A 26,830-nucleotide genomic window follows, 5' to 3' on the forward strand; every position below is an offset into this window, starting at 1 on the left:
CTGAATATTAATACTGTTAGTATTAATTAAAAGTTTGGACAAGTTATCAATTTGTCATTCCCTGAGGCAAAAATGGAAAGTTCTTCAAAAGTTTAACTGTAATTTGAAAACACATCAAGTTATCTCAACAATCCTCTTCCCTTTCTCTCAGGCTGATGTGGATCTTACTAATTATAGGAGTTCTTTGCTGGCTGATTTTTGATACAGCCAAACAGGGAACCCAGTCTCTGGTATCTTTTGCTGGGCTTGTATTCTATGTTCTCCTGATGTTAATATTTTCTAAATATCCCACTAGGGTAAGTACTAAGGAAATGTTTGTATTCATTTTAATCTCTTGTCTATATTTTAAGCACTTGCCTTTATATATTATATATAAAGTATGCATTGTGTACATTTTTTAATGTTTTATTTATTTATTTTCTTTCTTAAACTATTGTCATTTCTTAATTACTCTCCTTTCATTCCTCTTTTCCCACAGTAGAACCCTCCTTTTAATACAGACATGTTTTCTATTGTTTGGCCTGATCATATAACTGTAGTCAACTAAAAATCCTGTTTCAATTGTTTTCCTCAAAGAGTCAGTCAATCTCCTTCCAAAATTGAACCTATCACATTTGGATCAAAAGTCCCAAGCCAACATATGTTCCAGCATCATAGATCTTGACTTTTTTTTAATCTATAATTGCCTAAATGTGAATAGATTGACATTTTTACTTTTTCATTTCTCCAAAAAATTGTCTACAATATCCTTAAAAAATAAAAACTGGACAACTGACCTCTTGAGGTCTTTTTCAGCTCCCTGATTCTAGAAAAATAACATATTGGTGTTACCTAATTCATATAGATGACATAGGAATGTCAGTTATTGGGAATCTCTTTAAAGATTATTAATACTGCTTTTTTGACAACAAACACCATTCTCAATCTATATTTGAATTAATGAGAGAATTGCTTTAACAGAGAAAAGAGTTGATCCCCAGAACATTTACTGTCACATAATCATAATCACTAGGAATTTTCAAACCAGAAGCAACAAAAGCTTTTTAGTGTAACTTTTGACCATCACAAATGCTGTCTCAAATACTAATCAGTACTATTTCCTTAGTTCTATATTTTGGAGCTAATCAACTCCTAATAGCTAATAGTATAATAGGAATTAATCATCAAGACTGAATATCAATTACATTATTCTCAAACATTTTAGTACAATGGATAAAAGTGGACTGGACTTGAGAAATTCAAGTTCCAATACTTTTATTTACTGCTTATGTGACCTTGAGCAAATTACTAAACCTTTCTAAGCCTCAGTTTCCTCCTCTGAAAAATGAGGATATTGGATAAAATGCTCTTCCAGATCAAAATATAGAATCTTATGAAAATTGGCAAATGGAAGCAAAATTCTGCCACAGAATTTGAGGGCTATATGGAATTTGATTGGTGCCACAATGAAGTCTTAATGATGGCACTATTTGAGATGAAATAAGCAAAACTACAACTGTTCTTTATTAAGTATTTCTCAACTTTTTTCACTTATTGACACTTGGATTGTCCATCTGTTATCTCTCACTTTTCCTACCTAACCAAACATTTCTAGTGATAACTGTCTTGATGTCTTATTTCTCTTTTGACGTAACTCATTTTTGATGGCATAGTGTCTACCATGCATCTTTCCATTGCCTTTTGGGTCTCCTTTGTATCACCTATCACCTTTTGGACCACAATTCTAATTCTACTAAGGTCATGATTCACAGTCATAAGGCTTAAGATGGAAGATATTGTTATTAAAGAAGTAGACTTCAGCAGAGGAGAGCAGCTTGGAATCCCTGTAAACATTGTACAGTTCCCAAGATGCAATCCAATTCATGTAATGAAAATATGAACTGGTTGCCCTTCTAACTTCATGTCATAATCTGGACATTAGGCATTCTTCATTGTCTTTGCTTTCCTCATTTACTTTAATTTTTTTTGTTTTTTTGCAAGGCAAATGGGGTTAAGTGGCTTGCCCAAGGCCACACAGCTAGGTAATTATTAAGTGTCTGAGACCAGACTTGAACCCAGGTACTCCTGACTCCAGGGCCAGTGCTTTATCCACTGCACTACCTAGCCACCCCTCATTTACTTTAATTTTTAGAGATGGTTAAGCTCATGGTGACCAGTGAGGAATCCAGTGTTATTATGAAACTCAATGCAATCAGTACAATCTCATTCATATATACAGGAATATCTGGGCAATTTTAATCATCTAGAGGATGTATTTCTTTTTTCCATGGTCTTAACGAACATCAGGTAAAATGAGCATTTCCATATCCGAAGTATAATAAAGAGAATTCTATATGCATCTCTAGTACATACAACTTGTTTATTCTTATAATTATATAATACATTTAATTAGGGATTTTCACAGAACATTTTTCTTAACAATGGAGACTACCTTATAAGGAGTATATATATTTCCCTATTTTCTGCTTACCTTGAGGTTGATAATTAAAAGATTGTTAAATAAATTTATCTTTGTTCAATGAATAGAATCTTGAATCTTGCATATTCTCATATTTTTTGTTTTGTTTTTGTTTTTGGAAAGCAATGGGGTTAAATTATTTGCTCAAGATCACATAGCTAAGTAATTATTAAGTGTCTGAGGTCTGATTTGAACTTCAGGTCCTCCTGATTCCAAGGCTGGCACTCTACTGCACCACTTTGCTGCCCCCAATGTTATCATATTGTAAAAGAACCTTTAAGATGGCATTTTACTATAGAGGTAAAAAGTTTTTGTGGTGGGGGGGCATGGAAATAATCAGCAAATGACTCAACTATAGAATATTCTCTACATGTTTCCTCAACTGTGACTGTGAAAAATGCTCTGCTGTGGAAAATTAGCTACAAAATACCACCTATTCCCTTTTCTTATTTTCAAGGATTTCCTCAATTTATGCTTAGATTATTCTTATCAAGATCAGATATAAAGGAAGAAGTAATTGTTTAACTTTTTGGTCATTATGCCATCTATATATTTTTTTTATTTTTATTTAAGGCAATGGGGTTAAGTGACTTGCCCAAGGTCACATAGCTAGGCAATTATTAAGTGTCTGAGGTCAAATTTTAACTCAGGTCCTCCTGACTCCAGGACTGTGCTCTATCCACTGTGCCACTGATTTTTTCTGATGTCTTCCCCTCTTTGGGAGCTGTTATAATTGTGTGCAGTATCTCCTCATCTGTATCCTTACTCTAATTATTCTGATCTGATTTCATAGACTCCCACATTTTTTTGACTCCTGCATTTTTGATCAATCATTTCTTATCTGTTAAGCTTTAGTCAGTTTCATTTTTCTGATATTAATTCTCTTCTTTAAAGAAAATAGTCTGGCACATAGTTATATAGCTTCTGAGTAAGAAAAATCAAATTATAAAGGCTCTTTTTCATTTCTTGATATAATTTACTGCTTTCCAACATTTCTATCACCCAGCATTTATTTCTTTCATGTCTCTCTTCCATAGATCCATCCCACATAACTCAGAATTTGGTTTAATTCTTAAGATTTCTCTACTTAATCCTTCATGTTGCCACATAATGCATTTATCTTTATGATCTTTTTGCTTATCCTCACCATGAGTGCTTCAAGGCAAAGTGACCAAGTAAATTGAAAGGAAATTTCCCATTGCTTTTGTACTTCAGATGTAGCCACCATTTCCTTTACTATTAAGAATATAGTGTCACCTACTTGTCATGAGTCACTGATGTAAACTGTTTCTCATTATTTCTAATTATCTAGTGTTCCATATGTTCTATTACTAGCTTTCCATACCCATCCTTGAATTCATTTGCCTTTTCTCCTGTTAAGTTTACACCTTTTTGATCTGGTTCCTCTCTGTTCCAGTTCTCAAAGTGATCTGCCCTCATATATACCACCATATCACAGTGAGAGAAAAAGACATGCCCCATACATTGGTCATGTTTTGCCTTTCCATTTTCAAGACAAGAAAAAAGGTCATTCTTATATGACAATTAAGAATGAGCAGGAAATCAAGTTTATTCTCAGTGAATTGACACAGATTTTCATGATATTTATCTGTGGTGTAGAAAGAGAAGGTGTTGTAGTGGATGTAGAGTTATCACTAAAATCAGAATAACTTAATTTTAATTCTCACTTTTGATACATGCTAATTGTATGACCCTAAACAAGTCTTAGAAACTCTCAGTAAGCCAGGACACTAAGTAGCAGAATAGCTGAAATACATTAGTAGAGGAATTCTTCTCAGGAATTTCCTAAATCAATGTAATCACAGATCCAGTTCAAAAGTACCAAACATTAGCCTTTTAGTTTTAATTCTACATTACTAAAACAAATTTTGGTTTTTGAAGGACAAATTTCATGATGGTTCTTAGTCATTTTTGTTCTTGTTTAGTTGTTCTTTCAGTCATGTCTGACCCCATTTGAGGTTTTCTTGCCAAAAATTTTGAGTGATTTGACATTTCCTTCTCTAGCTTATTTATTTTTAAAGCTGAGGAAACTGAAGCAAACAAGGTTAAGTGACTTGCCCAGGGTCACACTGACTACAGAGTCTAAGATCACATTTGAACTCAGAAAGAGGCATTTCCTAACAGTCCCTATTCGCTATCTACAGCACTACCTAGCTGCCCCAAGAATAATCATATTTTTTTATAAAATCACATTTAATACAAAACCAAGAATGGGAATCACTAATTGGTATCAAACTATTAGAACAAAAATTAGATATGGTCTTGGTAAACTGATCACTTCTTGAGACTGCAGTGTTGAATCTTGGGGAAACTTGGTACACCCAAAACTAAAAGTTTTATTTGGGAAAGAGCTAATAAGATCTTTTTCAAAAGATCTCCTTTTGTTTAGATTAATAATAGAGAGCTCCCCAGATCAGGCTGCTAGGGTCATTCCACTCTGCATATTTCTTGATAATTACCCTTTTTGTTATATAGTCACTGAAAGTGAGCCCCTTGCCAGTATGAAAATGAAAGATGTAATCTCCAATTAGTATTGAGTCCTTTATTATAGCATTTCTAATTTAATAATAGCAACATCTCTGGGTTTTTTTTCATGCATAGGTGTTCTGGAGACCTGTATTTTGGGGAATTGCATTACAGTTTGTTTTTGGTCTTCTTATTCTGAGAACTACACCTGGATTTGAGGCATTCAATTGGTTGGGGAAACAAGTACAGGTAAAGTCAGTCATTGAAGGTCATGCTCAACCATGGGACCTAAAAACTTTCCCCCCAAATTCAACAAGCATATTTTTCAATGATTTTGATTTGTAAAGTAAATTTTATTGGAATCTTTAATCTAGATTTTCTTGGAGTATACAGATATAGGAGCCAAGTTTGTCTTTGGTGAAAAATACACAGACCATTTCTTCGCTTTCAAGGTAGGAATCACCCCCTTTTCTATATAAGTCAATCCAGAGCTATAAATTTATTTTATTTCTTTTATTGATGAACAGGCACTAAACCAAACTAAATCTTTCTTTAGCAACCCAGCAATGGATGGAGAAAAAGCCTTTTTTTCCTTAAGTGGTTCATGTGTTTTTATGACTTTTCAGTGATAATATAGATATACATATTTAAAACATGTTTTGGGTGATCAGTCAGCTAAATCATTTTCATATAATTGTATTTGTTTTATATTTAACTGCAAAGAGACTCTAGTGGTAAGATTATATCATCTTTTTTTTCAAACTTTCAAAGTACTAATATGTCTTCATGAGTAGGAACCCCATGAAGAATAGTTTTGGGGTGACTAGGTGGTACAGTGGATAGAGCATCGGCCCTGAAGTCAGGAGTACCTAAGTTCAAATATGGCCTCAGACGCTTAATAATTACCTAGCTGTGTGGCCTTGGGCAAGCCACTTAACCCCAATGCCTTGCAAAAACTTTAAAAAAAAAAGAATAGTTTTAAGCAATGTCAAAATTTAATAATTGAGATAAATAATCTCTATAAATTTTCACTCTTTTAGTTTGCCATTTCTTAACCAAAAGATATATAATTTAAACACAGTCCTCTGGAACAAATTTTAAGTCCTATATTTGAGTGGATTATGTTGTCTTCCTTTATACTATTATGTATATTGAGTAAGCTATTCTTGTATATTATAATATCACTGGGGATACTATTCTTGCTGTTCTGCTTTCGTAGCTCTGTCTCACATTATTCAAGTTGTTCCTTACATGTCATACTCAGTCTTATTTGTGGCATAAGATACAATTACCTTCAGTTAATAAAAAAAAAAGAACAACAATTTGTTCAGTACTTCCTATATCTTAGGATATTTGTTCCCATGATTTTTTTTCTAATTATGATTATTTTGGCCCAGATAGGGCCTCTATTTCTTTTTAATTACCTTCTTGGAGATCTAAATCAAATAGTGAAACAAAAGGACATGAAGAGTTTAGGAACCTCTCTTATATATTTCCAAATTATTTCCAAAATATTTCTATCAATACATAATGTTGTATTGGTATGAATGGGAGTGTCTATCTTCTCCACCTTTTTTTCAGCTTTGTCAATTGGGGGGGCAGGAGGGAGAAGGACAGATGGGGCAGCTAGGTGGCACAGTAGATAGAGCACTGGCCCTGGAGTCAGGAGTACCTGGGTTCAAATCCGACCTCAGACACTTAATAATTACCTAGCCATGTGGCCTTGGGCAAGCCACTTAACCCCATTGTCTTGAAAAATCCAAATAAATAAATAAATAAATATCTCTGGGATCATAGGTAAGTCATTTAACCTTATTGAGACTCAGTTTACCTATTCCTACAGATGATAATAAAAATACCTGAGGCATTTAAACCATAGGGTTGTTGTAAGAGTCAAAAGATATATAGGAAAATTGCTTTGCAAACCTTAAAAGCAACATATGAATTTCCCACTACTATATATTATGCCAATAAAAAAGCTTCTATTTACACAATCCTTTCATTTCAGAAATGACCCTATCATGTAGTCAGTGCAAATACCACTGTCTTTTCACAAAAAGGGATCATGTAGCTTCTGAGCAATAGATCAGGACCATTCTTGAAAACATGGGATAATAGATTTTAGAGCTGGAAAGGACCTCAGAGATATCTATTCTAACTCCAATTGAAATAATACAGATTAAGAAACTGAGACCTAAGAAAGTAATCACCAAAGGTTTGATTTCAGCCCAAGACTTCTGACCAGCATTTTTTCTACTGCCTCTCAGCTCAGGACTCCCATGGTTCTTGTCACAGACTAGGTTGGCTGCTTCCCTGAAATGAGAAAAATCTCTGGACAACATACATAAATTATGAGTAATAAAACTACATTCAATTCTCAAAGTTTTTCATTGCTATAAGAAAATCTTCATCCACATTACAAATAAAAATGGCTATTTTCTTAAAAGAAACTAAGCATATACTATTTCATTAAGCCTCCTAAAATACAGTAACTGAGAAAGGCACTACTGTTCCCATTTTATAGTTGGAGGAACTTAGGGAAAGAGGGCCAACCAACACAACAAGACTTGAGCCAAGATTCTACAAGGACCATAGTCTATTCACTCAAATATAGTTCATCATTCTTTTCAAAATACCACAAGAATTCTCACCTGGAACTCTCTTCAATAGAAAAAGAAAAGGAGCTTGGCTTCTAGGACAGGGTTCGAGTTTGGGTTCAATCTACCTTGCTCCTTCAAGCCTATTCTTCATCTTCAACCACCTTAAAATTTGAGAAGCTTCATTTCTTATTTTATCTTACAAGAATAAAAACTCAGAAGAAAAAACAAAACAACCAAAGAGAATATAAGAAGATAGCTTTCTACTCACTGCTACGATGTTGTTTTCTCAATATTCATTCTCCCAAACCATCAAACATCTTTGCTAAAGCATTTTTCTTTGTTCCAGCAGTTTTTCCTTTCTGACCTGCAGTGGAGCTATGTCTAAAACAGTGGCAAGTGGGAAAGGCTAGAATAAGTATTTAACCTAACCAGAAGAAATTGATGGGGTTTTTGTTTTGTTTTTTGGCAAGAGAGCAGCTATCTGGCCACAGGCCAGATGGACTAGGATTGGAATGATTCTTTTTAAGTCAGAATGTCCAGACTTATTGATTCAGTGACCAGCTTTCATCAATAATCATCTCCCTTCCCCCAGCCTTTTCACCTCTCAAACCTACCTTCCATAGGGAGAAAGTGTGAATATTGACAAGTAACTCAAAAGTGGCAGTTTGGGGTTTTCATATTTCCTATTTTAATTAACATTTATTAGGATAATCATGAATCATTTTAAAAGTCTATTTCCTGAATAGGTTTGAAGTTTGACATCAAAATTTCCTTACCTTCTCTTCATCTGTAAAATGTAAAATCATAATGCTTTTACCCTAAATGTTGAATGTTCTTGGCCAAAGACCTGAAAGTGCCCATGCCAGGAATGAAATTCAAAATAAAACATTAGGGTGGTTAATAACCCATTTCTTAGCTTGTAAAGGATACTTCCTACCCTGGTGGTCTTCATACATATTGTTGGGAGTGGGGAAAGATTTTCTTTAGGTTACTGCTCATGTCTAAGTTATATCTCAGTTAAAATGAAAAGATTAGCTTTTAATGGATCTGTCCATGGTTTTCAGGAATACTTATCTTGCCCATTAAAATCAGGTCTATAAAAAGCATGAGAGAGTGTGAATACTGAATAATGGAACAAATGACTTAATAATATATATTATTAAAACACTTTTCTAAATTATATGGAGTGCTCCTGTACATGCTGTCCTGGATTTGGTCATTTGTACCTCTGTTATTCACTCTGACCATTCATTTGGGAGAATAGCAGTCATACAAACTAGAAATGGTGACCTGAAGAAAAACACTTGGAAAAATTTCACAAGACTTTCCCTTTTCAAAGTTCATTCTCATTCTTGTGGTGTTTAGCTAGTTTCAAAAATAATGTGAAGTTTTACAGGATCATATGCTGGTGAAATTTCAATATAGAAAAGGGTTCTGTATAGCAAAGCAAAGCATATTCAATGACAATACATGGTGAAGAAGAATAGTTTTGAATGATCTAGTTATATTAAATTCCCCAAAGCATCTTCAGTATAGCAGAAAGAATATTAACTCTATTTAAAAACTAAAGAATCTCGATTAAAATCTTAATTCTGTTGTTTTACTAGCTATGTGACCATAGGCCGTTATTTAACCTTCCTGGGTTTCAGTTTCCTCATCTGTAAGAAAATGGAATTGGACTAGATAATGGTCTCTGATTCCTTACAACTCTATTTCTTTGATCCTTATAAGGAGAATTGAGGGGAAGTACATTTGTTGTGGAATAGGGAGGTAGGTAATAGCCCTGTATTCTATGCTGATCACATCATCTGAAATATTCTAAGAAGGTCATCTGGAAAATGTTTGAAAGAAATGGAAAGTGGGTCAGTGGAAGGAGTGTTGACTTTGTAGTGAGGGGATTCACATTGAAATCCCTGCTCTGGCACTTATTATATCTGTTCCATTCTATAAGTTAGTTACCTTCTCTGAGCATCAGTTTCCTTTTCTTTAAAAGAGCTCAGATGGCTCAGTTATCCATCCTTTCTAACTTAATCTAAAATCCCAACAATCTACTGAAGCCTATGGTTTCCTTCTCAAAAAAAAAAAAATTAATGGAAAAAAATCACATAGAATTTCAAAGGAAATCAATTATATGTAAATGTATTTTTCAAACTATTTAAAAAACATATTCACAGACCCTCTGAAATCAAGGGGTTCATGGTCCTAGATGAAGAACTCCTACTCTAAAGCATCTTTAAGGAATTGTTATTTCCCAAAGAAGAAGAAAATTAACTCAATCACATTTGTTTTTGTTTTTGCACTAGGTCTTGCCAATAGTGGTCTTCTTCAGTACTGTGATATCCATGCTCTATTACCTTGGATTCATGCAGTGGCTCATTAGAAAGGTAAATTCAGATTCTATCAAGTGTCAGCATGGCTACGATCAAACTGAATCTTTCCTGGGAAACACTTGATAAGTATTTGTATTTCTAAAGTACCATAGTACTAAGATGCACAGTGACAGGAGACTTGGGATATAGTAAATAAATCCCAATATGTTTGTACAAAGATGATTAGAAACTGAAACACAGAATATGATCTTAATAGCCAAGGATGTCAAGTGTTTCCATGAAATAAAGAAGAGGTATTACTGCTAAACTGCTTCTAATTGCCTGATCTTCCCCCCAGAAAAAAAGAAAGCCGAGAATGCTTTCCTGGCTGCTACATTTGATTTGTAGCAAGTACAAGTGTCCACTGGCCCAAATCAAGGCAAAACACTATGGAGGTCACAACAATGAGAGGAATTTATGTCTTTAGGAAAAGGACTTTGCATACATGGATCACAACTGGAACCATTTCTACATGATCCAGGAAGTTCCTTCAAATCTCCTCTCAAAAGGACCCCTGGTGATTTAAATAACCCATTTCCAGGCTTCTGGTCATTATTTCATTTCTAATCTGTTAACAACTGACTGAGTTAAAACCATTTTTAAAAAGCTGGTTGTCCATGAAATGAAAGCAGAGGAAACATTTCCCCTGGATCAAACATTCAGAAGTTATCACTTCCTGGGACAATTATGTACTTAAGTAACTTCTTTGTTGGATTTTTTTAATCAACAAAAGATTTCCTTTACAGATTTTTTTTTTTTTTTACCCTTTTAGGTTGGATGGTTAATGCAGGTTACTTTGGGATCATCTCCTATTGAATCTGTAGTTGCTGCTGGCAACATATTTGTGGGACAGGTGAGTTATTGTTCCAAAAATGGACTCATCAAATTAGATACTCTCTGGAAAGTTCAACTTTTTGAAGGTAAAAGAAATATTTCAAGACATTTCCATTTGGTGAATATTGTTTGAACTTTCTGAAGCATATCAGAAAATCAATGTACTTGGCATCTACAAAGTCTAGTTTTCTTACAATGAGTCATGCTCCTTTCTAAAGCTAAAACATTTTTTAGCTGAGAACAGAATTAGGAATTAATGCATATTAGAATCTATAGCCTCCTAGATTTTCATGTGGTCATTAGTTAAAATATCTTTAGGAAAATAGAATTTTAGACTGGAAAGGAACCTTAAAGTCCATCTAGTCCTTGATAGTTTTTTGGGTTTTTTCCCAAATGAAAGTTGATTATGGCCTTTATGGTTTTGCCTGGAGTTATTGAGAAGTAAAATAAGTTATTCAGCATTGCAGTTTTCAAAGGCAACTTTTGATAGGGATTCCTAAAGCTTCCCATGTCAATTCTCTATTCCCTCTGCTACATTGTCTCTTTGCACACTTTCTTGTTTGTTTAGTCATTTCCTTCAGAAAGACTTATGTTCAGATTTAACCTTTGAGGCTTATGTGAGCACATAAACAAGTCATTTAACCATTATGAAGCTCAGTTTGCTCATCTCTGAAACGAGTGGGTTTAATTGGATGCTCTCTGAGGTTCCTTCCTATTTTAATTCTGCAATTCTGTGAGCTAGAGTCTAAATGCTTGCTCTGGCCTTTGGAAATTGGATTTGCAGAAAAATGTAAGTCACCCAAAAAAAGACTTGGCCCTAAAACCTGAGCTGATATCTATTCCAGGCAGGTTGATTATTCTTTCTGGAAAGCCTTGCTAACCAACTGGAAAAGAGGGCTTAATAGTATAACCCCATACTTACTTCCCTAGGATCTGAAATGACTATGATCTAGTAATAAAATCTCTCAGGACTAATTAGGAAACCACCTTGTGTTGCTTACCACTTCCTGCAGAGTAAAAGGATTTGAAAGGCTGGTACCCCTAAGCCTCTCTTTAGTTCACAAGATGCAATTCAACACACTCAACTTGACAGAACAATTAGTAATAATGAAGGAAAAATTGTAAAATTGCACACATGCTTCCATGGTTTTCAATTGGGTAATTAATATGTAAAAAATGTAGCTTATATTAATAGAGGGTCCAGAAGCTGTAAGCTCTCTTCCCTACTGGCTTTTATGACACCTTTCCTACTGGGCACAGGTTTCAGTTCATTTTTTCTTTTGTCAAATGTTTATTTATCATTTAATTTTTTAAAAATCTATTTTCTCTCCCTTTATTTTCACAGCCCCATCCCAGAATGGGTGTGGATTTGGAGGAGGTCCCTGGCTCAAGGGTCCTCACTTAAGAAATCATTTCTGGGAATCTAACATATGTCCATTTTACTTTTCCTCTGTTTCTGAGCTGTCAATTTGGGGAGTAGGGATGCTAAAGAGGAGACTTTTTTGATAGGATTCATGGGATTTAGCTATCTATTTATCATATATTTATCCATCCAATTATTTCTATTCTGAATTTAAATACCAAATAAAATGGGTATTTCTGCATAGTATATGTATATATTACTTTTTAAATATATAACAAACTTTAATTTATTATTATTATTATTATTTAAAATTTAATTTAAAAAACTTTCAAAGCTATCCTGCTTATATGTACTTCTTTTTGGCCATCGTGCTGTTCTCTTCTTTTGCATATTTAAAAGGATGCTTTCAAATTTCTTCTCTTCTTTGATATTCTAGTTTTAGATCTCAAATCCTTTGACTTGGTAGAAGGGAGAAAGGGGCCATAGAGTCCTAGGAGTTCAATCCTAGGTCAAGATTTAAGATAAATAACAACAAGATTGAGGAAAGTTTTTTAATCTTCTCAGTGGACTGGACTGATTCCAGTATATGAGACCACTAGGCAGTTTCTAGGCCAACCCTAGGAAGTAAAAAGTAGGACAAATTGTCCCACGCTACCAGATATTCCAGCCGTGCTTCCTGGAAATGTTCCTTCCAAATTGCCAAGTACCTTTTTTTTAGTAATGATCTCTACTCTGATGACTTCTGAATTCAAATCCTGCCTCTTGGTATTTCCTAGGTGTACTACCATGGACCAGTCAGTTAACCTTACTAAGGTTTGTTTTTACAATAAAATTCGTAGTACCTACTTCAAAAGGTTGTTGAAAAGCTCAAGTTGAAATCATGTATGTTAAGTGCATTGCCAACCTGAAAACACAATAACATGTTCTTATTATAATTTATATTATATATATATTATAGTATATAATATAATTCCTCTGGCATAGGACAGTCTTATTTCTGAGAAAAGTATTGAATAGAAATTCAAAGCAAAGCAAAAGCAAAGATATTAGTAATAACAGTAACTGATATTTACATAGAAACTTCAAGTTTGCAAAGCTCTTTACATTTCTTATATGTTACTCATAGCACTCCTATGAATTAGGTACAAAAATTTAAAAATTGGTTTTCCTTTTATTTTGAACATTAATACCACACATGAACATTTTCAAATACAAAGAATAGTAAAGGAAAACTATGGATTAGCATGGTTAGCACCTTCAGAGTGAGGATTTTTATTTGAGAGTTTTTAATTTCATTTTGTTTTTTATATTATTATTTATTATTATCATTATCATTATTTTTTTGATAGGGAGATATTTTCCCTGCATCCCTACATCTACCATCTCTTTTAACAAAGAATATATAAAATAATAGGAAAAGAAAAAACAATAAAACCAATAAATACATTATACATATTGCTCTCCAGCCCAGGACCCCACCTCTCCAAAAGAACTGGAAGAAGTATCTTCTTTGGGAACAAACCTGGTCATTATTTAAGAACTCAGGAAAAGAAAAGATCCAAATATTTGTACAAAATTTAAAGTAGGGTTCTTCTCCTGGGCTCCTGAGAACTATTTCAGAAAGTCTATGAACCAAAAGGGAGAATTTCCATCTTGATTTTTACTATTCTTTAATTGAAAATCAATATTACCTTTAATAATTTCAAAACATTATTCTGAAAAGGGGGTCCATATACTTTATCATAAACCTTCCAGTGGGTTCTATGTCACAAAAGAAAAGTTAATAGCCCCTCATTTAAAGAATGACCTATTTCAAATTATTGATTTTTGTTTGCAGACTGAATCTCCGCTTCTGGTCCAACCCTATTTATTACATCTCACCAAGTCAGAACTTCATGCAATCATGACTGCAGGATTTTCAACCATTGCTGGAAGTGTCTTGGGTGCATATATTTCTTTTGGGGTAAGTAAAAAGACTTTGTAATTTCATTATGGAAAAGGCAATCTGTTTCTCTTGCCTTCCATTTCCTTTCCCTATCTCTCCAAGTGAAGAACAAAGATATAGGGGCAGTGACAAGGTTTGTGGTTGTCCTTATTAGAGACTATAATAATATAAAAAAGGATTAGTATCTCACCTCTGTATCTCTGCCTCATCAGCTATTTCTAGAAAAGAACATGAGTTCCTTTTTTATTTATTTGCTTTTCCAAAAACACGCAACGATAGTTTTCACCAATCTTTTTTTTACATTTATACAAGTCTTTTTTACTAAAAATATTATTTGAGTTTTACAATTTTCTCCCAATCTTGCTTCCCTCCCCCACCCCCACCCCACAGATAGCACTCCGTCAGTCTTTACTTTGTTTCCATGTTGTACCTTGATCCAAATTGGGTGTGATGAGAGAGAAATCATATCCTTAAAGAGAACAGAATTCTCAGAAGTAACGAGATCAGACAATAAGATATCTGTTTTGTTTTTTTTTTCCAAATTAAAGGGAATAGTCCTTGTACTTTGTTCAAACTCCACAGCTCCTTATCTGGATACAGATTCACCAATTTTTTTTGTGAAATTTTGAGTTTTACATTTTCCTCCCTTCCGCCTTCCCTATGACAGAAAGTAATCAACTATAGCCTCTACATATATAATTTGCTAAACAGATTTATATTAATCTTGTTGTGAAGGAAGAATCAAATCCAAAAAAGAAGAAAAAAACATTAGAGAGAAAAAACCAACATAATACATAAGAAAACTTAAAATTGAAGATAATAAGATTTGGTCTGCATTCAAACTCCACAATTCTTTCTCTGGATATATATATATATATATATATATATATATATATATATATCATAGTTGATCATCACACAATGTTGAGTTAGTGTGTATGATGTTCTTCTGGCTCTGTTCCTTTCATTCAGCATCAAGCAATTTAAGTCCTTCCAGGCTTTTCTGAAGTCCCATCCCTCATGATTTCTTATAGAACAATAGTATTCCATCACATTCATTTACCACAATTTGTTCAGCCATTTTCCAATTAATGGGCATCCCCTCAATTTCCAGTTCTTTGCCACCACAAAAAAAAACTGCTATGAATATTTTTGCGCATAAGGGTATTTTTCCCCTTTTTTTGTGTTCTCTTTGGGATACAGATCTCATATAGGTATTGCTGGATCAAAGGGTGTGCCCTTTGGGCACAATTCCAAATTGTTCCCCCAAAAGATTGGATCAGTTTGCATCTCCACCAACAATGCATTAGTGTCCCAGTTTTCCCACATCCCCTCCAACACTGGTCATTTTCCCTTTTGATCACTTACCCAATCTGATAGGTGTGAAATCATACCTCAGAATTGTTTTAATTTGCATTTCCCTAATCAATAATGATTTAGAATAATTTTTATATGACTATAGATAGCTTTAATTTCTTCATCTAAGAATTACCTTTCCACATCCTTCGACCATTTATCAATTGAGGAATGACTTGTTTTCTTATAAATTTGACTCAGTTCTCTATCTATTTTAGAAATTAGTACTTTATCAGAAATACTAGTTGTAAAAATTGTTTCCTAATTACTTTTAAATTTGATTGCATTAATTTTGCTTGTGCAAAAGCTTTTCAATTTAATGTAATCAAAATGTCCACTTTGTATTTTATAATGTTCTCTATCTCTTCTTTGGTCATTAAGTGCTCCCTTTTCCATACATCTGACAAATAAACTAGTCCTTGTCCTCCTAATTAGTTTATGATATTGTTTTTATGTATGATTTCTATATGCATTTCAACCTTATCTTGGTGTAGAGTGTGAGATGCTGATCTGTGCTTAGTATCTGCCTTACTGCCTCCCAGTTTTCCAGCAGTTTTTATCAAAGAGTGAGAAGAATATGAATTTCTAAAAGAAATTAGTCCTAAAATGACTGCATGGATATTAGATACTTAGATGGATATATGATCTCATCACTGTGGGCTATCACCAAGGCTAATCACAAATCTTCCATGTATTCTTTTAAATATAAATAGAAAATTCATAATAGAAACAGAATAAAGTTATATTCTTGAATGCCAATAGTCTAGAATAATGGTCTATTAAAAATGTCATGGTCTAACTTTTTGACTGAGGGACCTTATGACCTCCCCAATGTGTGAATATATTTCTGTGTGTGTGTGTGTGTGTGTGTGTGTACTTGTTTCTTGTTAGAATAAATAACAGGGACTATTTCATTTTTTTTCTTTATAACCTGGCACAATCTATCTGATTAATAGATTCTGTTACACCTGATTTGAAAAAAATGTGTGGAAGTAAAACCAGATTCATTTGGGGAGTAAAGCTGCTAGGAGTGTATATGAACCTGAGAAGCCTGACATGTTTCCATAATGGCTCAGACCCCAGTTTTGGAGGAAGAGAAAGAAGTCTGTAAGAGTAGGGAGGCCCAATTTTTCTGTGGGTGACTGGGGTGAGGTCAATAATTATCCATCAGTCAAAAATCATGGATCTTACATTTTAACAGATAATATATTATTATATATAGAACATACATAAAATGAATACATTTGGAGGGAAGGAGCATCAGTAGTAGAAGGGAAGAGTGACAACAGCTTCATGTAAGTGACTGTTGAAGGAAACCAGGAATTCTAAGAGAGGGAGGTAAAGAGGAATTATGTTTAGGAGTAGGAACAGGGGAAGTAAGAGGACAGATGGAGAATTGTGTGAAACAAGCAAGGTCACTATAGTTGAACTTTATAGAATGTACAAATGAGTAATGTATTAAAAGTCCTGAAAAATAATGAAAAGATAGACAGTGAAGCATTTTAAATGCCAGTAAAGAAGTTTACATTTGATCCTGAGGTCATATAGGATGTTTACCAAGGCAGGGGACAACATGATCTGAGATTTCAGTGCATAGCGCCCTTCATTTGTGTCTGGTCCTTCATGAGCCCCACCCATGTACCATAGCATACCAATTCTGTGCATAATTTTCTTGGCAAAGAAACTGGATTGTTAACAGAGCTAACTAAGTTTTTACTCCTAGGTTAAATGGAGGTTATGCTTCTTCCTATCTGAGATTTTATATCCACTCATCTCTCAAGAAAAACATAGGCTGTTAAATGGACCTGGAGTCAGGAAAACCTGAGTTCAAATTTAACCTCAGAACCCTTTCTAGACATGTGACCTTGAGCAATCCTAACCTCTCTCAGACTCAGTTTCCTCAACAGTAGAATGTAATGATAGCAGCACCTATCTCCTAATATTATTTGGGATAGATTGAGATAGTATTCAGAAAGTACTTTGTAATTCTTAAAGTATTATAAAATGTCAATCATTATTATATAAACTTTTTATTGAAAGAAAATGACATGACATCAATCCTTTATCTCTAATAAGCTTCCTAAACACCTTATTGCCTTGACTAATGCTTATGAGAGAATGCCTTGATGAATGGAGAAAATCAGCTAATTTTCTTTCATTTGAAATTACAGGTTTCAGCGTCACATTTGTTAACTGCTTCAGTGATGTCTGCCCCTGCATCTCTGGCTGTTGCTAAATTATTTTGGCCTGAGACTGAAGTTCCTAAAATAACTCTCAAGAATGCCTTGAAAATGGAGAAAGGGTAAGTAGGGGCATAGTCATCCATCTCTCACAAAAGTTAATAAGGCTCATGTAACCTGTTTATTCTAGTAGATTTTCCTCTGCTCTGTTTCCCTGGAGAAAAGAATAAAAGGAAAATTCCAAGAATGGTATAATCTCAATTAACCAGAACATTCAGGGAATGATGTACTCTGGTTCATTTAATTTTTCCAGTTATCACTTAGGCTTAACCAGAATATCTTTCTAAACATAATAATCCAATTTCCTGCTTTGGAAAATACAGTACAGTAAGCCTAACTGAATCTCTTTGATTAAGGAGGTTGTAATGCCTCAGAGTGATGATCATTCTGAAGATCTCTTCTCCTTAAGATGGAACATTATAGGCAATTGGCTGGTATGAGTACTAGCCTGAGGATGAAATAAAAAAAAAGTCAAAAACTATAATCCCTATCTTCTCTATTCTTTATTAATCAACTATAATCATATAAAGACTATACCTCAGTTTATTGAGACTTCTGGTAGTTTTTTGAGTTAATTTTATTCCAGTGTTATAACCAATGTGCAGAGGACAGACACACATGCCACTTTAAAGTTATCTTAGTGGCACTTCTATAGAGATTTTCTATTTTTTTGTTTTGTTTTGTTTGGTTTTAATATCAACCTCTTTTCCCAATATATTCTTATCATATCTGACAATATATTATAAGCTATCTGGTACATAATAGATATTGAACAATAGACAACACACACACACACACACACACATAGATATATATATACACACACACGTGTGTGTGTGTATGCCTTAACATGTTTTGTAAATGCTAAGGTTTGTAAGTACTTTACATTTGTTTTGTTATCTCCCTGGATCTTTATTTTATTTTATTTTTTGCAAGGCAGTGGGGTTAAGTGGCTTGCCCAAGGCCACACAGCTAGGTAATTAAGTGTCTGAAGTCATATTTGAACTCAGGTCCTTCTGCCTACAGGGCCAGTGCTCTAGTCACCCCCTCCCTGGATCTTTAAATAAGAATACATGCTTTGAATTAATATGTGAAAACTTACTTCAAATCCTCCTCAAATTATTGAAGATATCCATAAGACCATGACTCTTATTTTATATAGACTAACTTGATGTTTTTTGAGAACACCTCAGAACAAGATTCTTGCAGGATATATAGAAGATAGAATCATAGTTTGGAACCTGGAAGGGATCCCAGAGATCATCTAGCCTAACCATTCTTTGCCCCCCCCTCCCATCACCACCTTTATGAATGAGGAAACTGAAACCCAGGGAAATTAAATGTCTTGTCCACAATCACACAGAATTGGAATTTGAACCCAGGTCCTATGACTCTGAGCACTAAACTGAACCTTTTGCTGAGGAGTAATGAGACTTTGTTTCATAATGGTTAGTTTGACTTTTTTAAAAATATTTTTTTAATTGACAAATTTTGTTTCAAGAAACAAAAGCTAACTGAAAAAGCAACCATGTGTCTTCCACCAGTACTGCCTGCCCTCTTTCCCAATTCTCCCCCACCAAAAAAAAATATTCCAGGAAAACCTTTAAGCCAAATCAGGTACTTTTTTTTTTTACTTAAGGTACATCATGAACTGAGCTGATACCTATTCCCCCATTCCCCCTGGAAATGAATAATTATCTATCTTATATTTAGCAACATAGGGTTCTAAAATGCATAAAATTACATAACAACAAAACAGAAAAGAAGTTGAAATGTTGAACAAAATGTTTTCAGAGTAAGTACTTATAATTTGCTTTTCCATGCAAATGCTGTAGACAAGGCCCCAAGTGATAATGAAGCCTGCTGATTCACCAAGAGAAGTTTCCATATTGTACTTCTAATTCACATTCTTGAGATATAACAGCTTGAAATGTGATTCATTTCAATACGGCTCATAAAAGGAATCAGTGTCCTTCTTTTAAGAATATCTCCAAAAGGGGATATGAATTGTTGTTGAAGCCTGTGAACTGGTCCAGCCATTTAGGATAACAAATCTGAACTATGTCCAAAGGGCTATATAATTTATACAGAGCCCTTTGAACTAGCAGTACTTCTAATAAGTCTGTATCTTTCAGAGACAAAAGGAAAAGAAATAGGACTTATATTACAAAAATAATTATAGTAGCTCTTTTTGTGGTGACAAAGAATTGGAAAGTGAAGGGGTGCTCATCAATTAAGGAAACGCTGAAAAAAATTTACTTGTTGGATGAATTACTATTGTCCCTTAAGAAATGACTAAAGGAATGGTTTTAGAAAAACCTAGGAAAATTATATGAGCTGATATAAAATCCAGCAAGCAGAACTAGGAGAACATTTGACGTAGTAATAGCAGTATGGTAAGGATTATCAACTACATAGGACTCAAGATAAAAAATGCTATCCACCTTTATAAAGAGAACAGCTGATTGAAGCATATTTTCTTTCACTCTATTTTTCTTGTTTTCTCTTCCCCATCCCCCATAATTTGGTTAAGGACAAAATTTGTGTTGCATGACTTCATATATATAACATATTTTTCTTATCATCTTAATTGGTAGGGGGAAGGCTAGAAAAAGAGAATTTATCATTGAAAATAGAAAAATTTAAATATATACATACACACACACACACACACACACACACACACACACACACATATATATATATATATATATATATATATATATATCCAAGAGAATTTCAATATCTCAGTTTTACATTCTGCTTAAACTAAGGTGTTGAGTAGCTTCTAGAATCTGAGCTGGCATTCTGGAAAACAATTTGGAATTATGCTTAATCACTAAGATGTCCATTCCCTTTGCTTTAGAGATTCTACTTCCTCAAAGGAAGCGAAAGTAGGAAAGGTCCTATATACATCAAAATAATCTTCAAAATACATTTCAAAGATGCATAGAACTGGAATCAAAATAGATGACCACTGATTAAATATGGTGTTAAATGAGTTCTGATTCATGTAATTAGAATGTGATTACTATTAAAAAATGGTACATAGCAAAAAAAATTCCTAGCAGCATTAGAAGACTTATATGAACTGATGAATTATGAAAAATATACCTAATGAATAGAATAACATATAAAAGAAATAACAATATCCAAAAAATTCTGTACTCTGAGTAATTAGAATGACTATGCTTAGCCTCAAAAAAGAGAGGAGAAAATATGCCTTACTTTCATCACAGAAGTAGGCAATTTATAGGAGCTTAACATTACATATGCATGCCCAGTTTTACTGAATTGACACTTCTTTATTACAAGAAATGCTTTTATGGATAGAAAAATAAGGAGGGATATGCTCAGAAATGAAGAAACAGTCATTTTTTTAACTGGGAATAAAAGAACTTGGTTGGAATTTGCCATATGAGCAACTCAAGATATGTCTTAACATCTTCCTTTATAAAATGGGCACAAATATAAGGGCATAAATTGGTTATTTTATCACTCAGTCAACAAGCATTTTTTCAAAGTAAGATTTTATTTTTCCCCAGTTCCATCTAAAAAAATTTTAGCATTCATTTTTTATAATTTTGAGTTCCAAATTCCCTCCCTAAGATGATAAGCAATTTGTTATAGGTTTTACCTATGCAGTCATGCAAAGCATATTTCCATATTAATCATGTTGTGAAAGAAAACAGGCTAAAAAAGAAAAAGAAATTGGTTGCTTTGATCTGCATTCAGACTCCATCAGTTCTTTCTTAGGATGTGGATAGCAGTTTTCATTAAGTTTTTTGAAAATTTTTGGATCATTTTATTGCTTAGAATAACTAATACACATCTGATTATTGTACAATATTGTTATTATTGAATACAATAATCTCCTAGTCCTGCAGATCCAGGTTTTTCAGAAACCATCCTACTCATCATTTCTTTAATATTAGTATTCCATGATAATCATATGCTACAACTTGTTCAGCAATTCCTCAATTGATGGACATTCCCTCCATTATCAACTCTTTGCCACCACAAAAAGAATTATTATAATCAATTTTATACAAATAGATCCCTTTCCCTTTCTTTGATCTCATTGGGGTACAGACTTGTTAGTGATATTGATGGATTAAAGGGTATGCACATTTTGATTGTCCTTTTGGCATAGTTCCAAATTGCTCTCTGGAATAATTGAGATTATTTGGGACTTCCAGCCAAGATGGAAGAAAGAAACCAGGCACTATCTTAAGCCAGTCTGGCTTTCCCTCAGAACTAACAGGAACCAAGCCTCTTAACAGAATTTGGATCCACAAAACCCAGAGAAGAGTCTAGGAGAAGAACATCTACTACAAGATCTGTCTCAGGGAAGTGTGGGCCAAGTCAGGGACAAGAACAAAAGTCAGCACAAGGGTGGCAGGGTGAGGCCCATGGGCTAACTTAAGAACAGCAGCAGAAGCATTTGCTGTGTGGGGCAGGAAAGCTCCAGTATGGTGGCTAGACATAAATTGGTCAGCTCAACTGATCTAGAAGACCAGGGCCCCTGAGCTCCGTTTTTCAGGGGGATCCCTGTGTTTCCAGTTGAGTCCCCTCCCCCCTCATTCCTGTGGGAATAAAAGACTCTTCCCAGAAAAAGCACAGTAACAGCCCCCCCCCCCCAGGCTCAGGTTTGGGCTATAGTGCTGATTGAGGATTAAATAGATTAACTATATACCCCAAGGGCCCAGCCCACATTGTTCGAGAATAATGGGATCCTGGGGGGGGGGGCCCATCCCACCAGGCCTAGGGAGTGGTCCACTAATCAAGGTCACAGACTTTCCAGAGAAAGCATCTAGAATCCCTTACTGGCCTGCCTACTTGAAGTTCCTAAGCCCAGGGAGCAAAGTCTCCAGAGATCTCAACATCAAAGGTCTGTGAACCAGTCTGTTCCCCAACACAAGATCCTAGGTAAATGAAGAAAGCCAGCAGAAAGTGGGGTCTATTGAATGTTACCTGGAAGACAAGGATCCTAATTCAGAAAGCTTCAGAGGAGACTATGAATTGGTCTATAACACAAAAAGACTTCTTAGAAGAGATAAAGAAGGAATTTAAAAATCAATTGGAAAAAACTGGGAATACAAATGCAAGAGAAAATTAACACTTTGCAAGAGAAAATTATCATCTTGCAACAAGAAAATGAAAATACAATTGGCCAAATGCAAAAAGGAAATAATTCTCTCAAAACCACAACTGGAGCAGTTTATGACCAAAGAAGAAATGGAGAACATCATTAAAAATAAACCAGATAATTTTTATTACATTAAATTAAAAAGCATTTGCACAGACAAAACCACTGTAACCAAGATCAAAAGAAATGTAGGAAATTGGGAAACAATTTTTTATGACTAGTGTTTCTGACCAAGGACTCATCTCTAAAATATACAGAGAACTGAGTCAAATTAAAAAAATGACAAGCCATTCCCCAACTGATGGTCAAAGGATATGCAAAGCCAATTTACAGATGAGGAAATCAAAGCAATCCGTAGTCATATGAAAAATTGCTCTAAATCATTAATTATCAAAGAAATGCAAATTAAAAAATCTCTGAGGTACCACCTCACACCTCTCAGACTGCCCAGTATGACCAGAAAGGATAATGATCAATGTTGGAAGGGATGTGGGAAATCTGGGACACTAATGCATTGTTGGTGGAGCTGTGAAGTATCCAACCTTTCTGAAGAGCAATTTGGAATTATGTCCAAAAGGCAACAAAAATGTGCATACCCTTTGATTCAGCAATACTACTACTGGGTCTATACCCTGAAGAGATTATGGAAAAGGGTAAAACCATCATAGCTGTTCATAGCAGCTCTGTTTGTGGTAGCAAAGAAATAGAAACTGAGGGAATGTCCATCAATTGGGGAATGGCTTAACAAACTATGGTATATGTATGTGATGGAACACTATTGTTCTATTAGAAACCAGGAGGGATGGGAATTCAGGGAAGCCTGGAAGGACTTGCATGAACTGATGCTGAGCAAGATGAGCAGAACCAGAAGAACATTGTACACCCTAACAGCAACATAGGAGTGATGATCAACCTTAATGGACCTACTCATACCATCAGAGCAACAGTCAGACACAATCTTGGGATATCTGCTATGGAGAATGCCATCTATGTCCTGAGAAAGAATTGTGGGGTTTGAACAAAGACCAAAGACTATTACCATTAATTAATAAAAATTATCTTATTATGTAATTCTGCCATATTATATACTATATATTTCTTCCTTAAGGATATGATTTCTCTCTCATCACATTCAACTTAGACCAATGCATACTATGGGAATGATTTAGACTAACAAACTGCATTCTATGGGGGGTGGGGAGGGAAGCACGATAGGGGGAACAATTGGAAAACTCAAATAAAATCTTTCTAAAATTAAAAAAAGTAAATAAATTGAATGTAATGCTTACTAATTAGCTTATGTAATTGACATTTATATAAAGTTGCTTTGTATTTAATATTGTATAACACAATAGAATTTATTTTTTATTTTAATGCTATAATGTAATTGTTTAATGTCTTATTTTAAAATTTAATAGTACACATTACACATACTATCATAGATATTTATTTTGTATTTTAATTTATTATAATAAACATAATTATTTTACATAAAAAATTGGGAAAATGGAAAACTTCTAAAATAGAATTGATCAATTGAAAAAGGAGTTGTAAAAGGTAAATGAAAAAATTCTTCTCTAAAAATAGGATTGGAGTCTGTGGAAACTAAAGACTTCATGAGATAACATGAATCTGTTAAAACCAAAAAAACAGAAAAAAAATAGAAGAAAATGTAAAATACCTCATCGGCAAAACAAGTGATCTGGAGAACAGATCAAGTAGAGAGACAGTTTAAGTATCATTGAGCTTCCTGAAAACATTGAGGAGAAAAAAGCTGGGTGTAATACTTAAGGATATAGTGAAGAAGAATTGTCCTGATATTATGGAACCAGAGAGCAAAATACATTGATCCCCTCCTGAAAGGGATCCCAAAATGAAAACATCAAGGAATATTGTAGCCAAACTCCAGAACTATCAGAGAGAAAAATCCTGCAAGCAGCCAGAAAGAAACAATTTAAATACCAAGGAGCTACAATAAGGATTACGTGGAACCTGGCTGCATCAACATTAAGGGATCAAAGGGTTCAGAATATGATATTCTAAAGAGCAAGGGAGCCTGGAATACAATCAAGAATTTACTATCTAGCAAAACTGAACCTTCTCTTTAAGGGGAAAAGATGGACATTTAATGAAATAGGAGACTTCCAACTTTTCCTGAGCTTAATAGAAAATTTGAACTGCAAACAGGAGACTCAAGAGATACATGAAAAAGTTAAAAAAGGATAAAGAAAAAAAACTCTTATTCAATAAGATGAAATTGGCCATATCCCTACCTGGGGAGAATGAGTCTCATAACTCTTAAGAATTGTAACTCTATTAGAGAGAATATTAGCCTGAAGTAATGGACACTCGTAACTTGTCTATAACTCTTAACTGATTGATTTAAAAATAATATTTCCTTAAAAAGAGGGGACAGTAAGGAGATGGGAGGATGGGAAGGTGGAGGAGATTGAATGAGGTAAATTACATCACATGTAGAGATACAAATGACCTGTTGCAATAGAGGGGATATAAGGGGACAAACACACTGAAAGAGGTGGTATTCAGAAGCAAAATATTGGGAAATACAGATAAAGTGAAAAAAAGAAAAATATAAACAGAAGAAAGATAGCATGGAGGGCAATAAAGAGTTGGTAATTATAACTTTGAATGTGAATGGGATGAACTCTCCCTTTAAATGTAAGTGGGTAGCAGAGTGGATTAAAAACCAGAATCCTACAATATGCTGCTTACAAGAAACTCATTTGAAGAAGAGAGAAACATATAGAGTAAAGGTAAAAGGTTGGAGCAAAATATATATTATGCTTCAAATGAAGTGAAAAAAGCAGGGGTAGCAATCCCTATCTCAGACAAAGCAGCTGCAAAAATAGATTTCATTAAAAGAGATAAGGAAGGAAACTATAGCCTCCTAAAAGTTACCATAGACAGTGAAGCAATTTCTTTTTTTTGTACTTAAAGATTTTATTTATTTTGTTTTACAATTTTTCCCCCACCCCCCACTCCCTACAGAAGGCAATTTGCCAGTCTTTACATTGTTTCTATGGTATCCACTGATCAAAATTGAATGTAATGAGAGAGAAAAATCATATCCTTAAGGAAGAAACATAAAGTATAAGAGATAGTAAGATCAGACATTAAGATATCAGTTTTTTCCTAAATTAAGGGTAATAGTCCTTGGTCTTTGTGCAAACTCCACAGTTCTTTCTCTGGATACAGATGGGGAATGGCTTAACAAACTATGGTATATGTATGTGATGGAACACTATTGTTCTATGAGAAACCAGGAGGGATGGGAATTCAGGGAAGCCTGGAAGGACTTGCATGAACTCCATTGAAGATAGCCCTAAATTGTCCCTGATTGTTGCAGTGATTGAATGAGCAAGTCCATCAAGGTTGATCATCATCCCCATGTTGCTGTTATTGTATACAGTGTTTTTCTGGTTCTGCTCATCTCACTCAGCATCAGTTCATGCAAATTCCACCAGGCTTCCCTGAATTCCCATCCCTCCTGGTTTCTCATAGAACAATAGTGTTCCATCACATACATGTACCACAGTTAGTGTAGCAATTTCAATACAAAATATGTATGCACCATGTAGTATAACATCCAAATTCTTAGTGGAATAGTTGAGAATATTCACACCCCTACCAATAGAGTATTAGTGTACTCATTTTCCCCCCATCTCCTCCAACATTTATCAGTTTGCTTTTATCATTTATTATCCCCCCTATTATGTGCCAGACACTGTACTGAGTACTGGCAATCCAAAGGCAAAATGGAAATACTTCCTGTCCTCAAGAATCTTAAAGTCTGTTGGGGGGGGGGGGGAGTCAAAATACACACCTATGAAACTATACAAAGTACAGGATGTGGTAGGAGTAGGACCAGGGAAAAATGCCTCATTTGGAGGTAGCAATTGAGCTGTTTGCTTTTACATCTAGAGTCCATCACAGTGTCTGACACATAGGGGGTTATTGATAAATACTTGCAACCTGACTGATTATTAATAGCAATAATTAAATGAGTTC

The 26,830-nt window shown here is 34.4% G+C and overlaps 1 protein-coding gene across 2 annotated transcripts in view; it reads left to right on the forward strand.

The window, feature by feature from the left end:
* The window catches only part of LOC141495385 (solute carrier family 28 member 3-like), a 118,310-nt gene that overhangs the window by 81,264 nt on the left and 10,216 nt on the right, over window positions 1–26,830 (forward strand). For both annotated transcript variants that reach the window (XM_074196623.1, XM_074196624.1), the window contains 7 exons: window positions 152–296; window positions 5,081–5,194; window positions 5,320–5,397; window positions 9,849–9,929; window positions 10,687–10,767; window positions 13,949–14,074; window positions 17,584–17,714. In XM_074196623.1, the coding sequence (XP_074052724.1) occupies window positions 152–296; window positions 5,081–5,194; window positions 5,320–5,397; window positions 9,849–9,929; window positions 10,687–10,767; window positions 13,949–14,074; window positions 17,584–17,714 (756 nt within the window). The remainder of the gene's footprint in view (window positions 1–151; window positions 297–5,080; window positions 5,195–5,319; window positions 5,398–9,848; window positions 9,930–10,686; window positions 10,768–13,948; window positions 14,075–17,583; window positions 17,715–26,830) is intronic.

This window comes from Macrotis lagotis, chromosome 8, assembly GCF_037893015.1.
Source record: "Macrotis lagotis isolate mMagLag1 chromosome 8, bilby.v1.9.chrom.fasta, whole genome shotgun sequence".
NCBI classification, from domain to species: domain Eukaryota; kingdom Metazoa; phylum Chordata; class Mammalia; order Peramelemorphia; family Peramelidae; genus Macrotis; species Macrotis lagotis.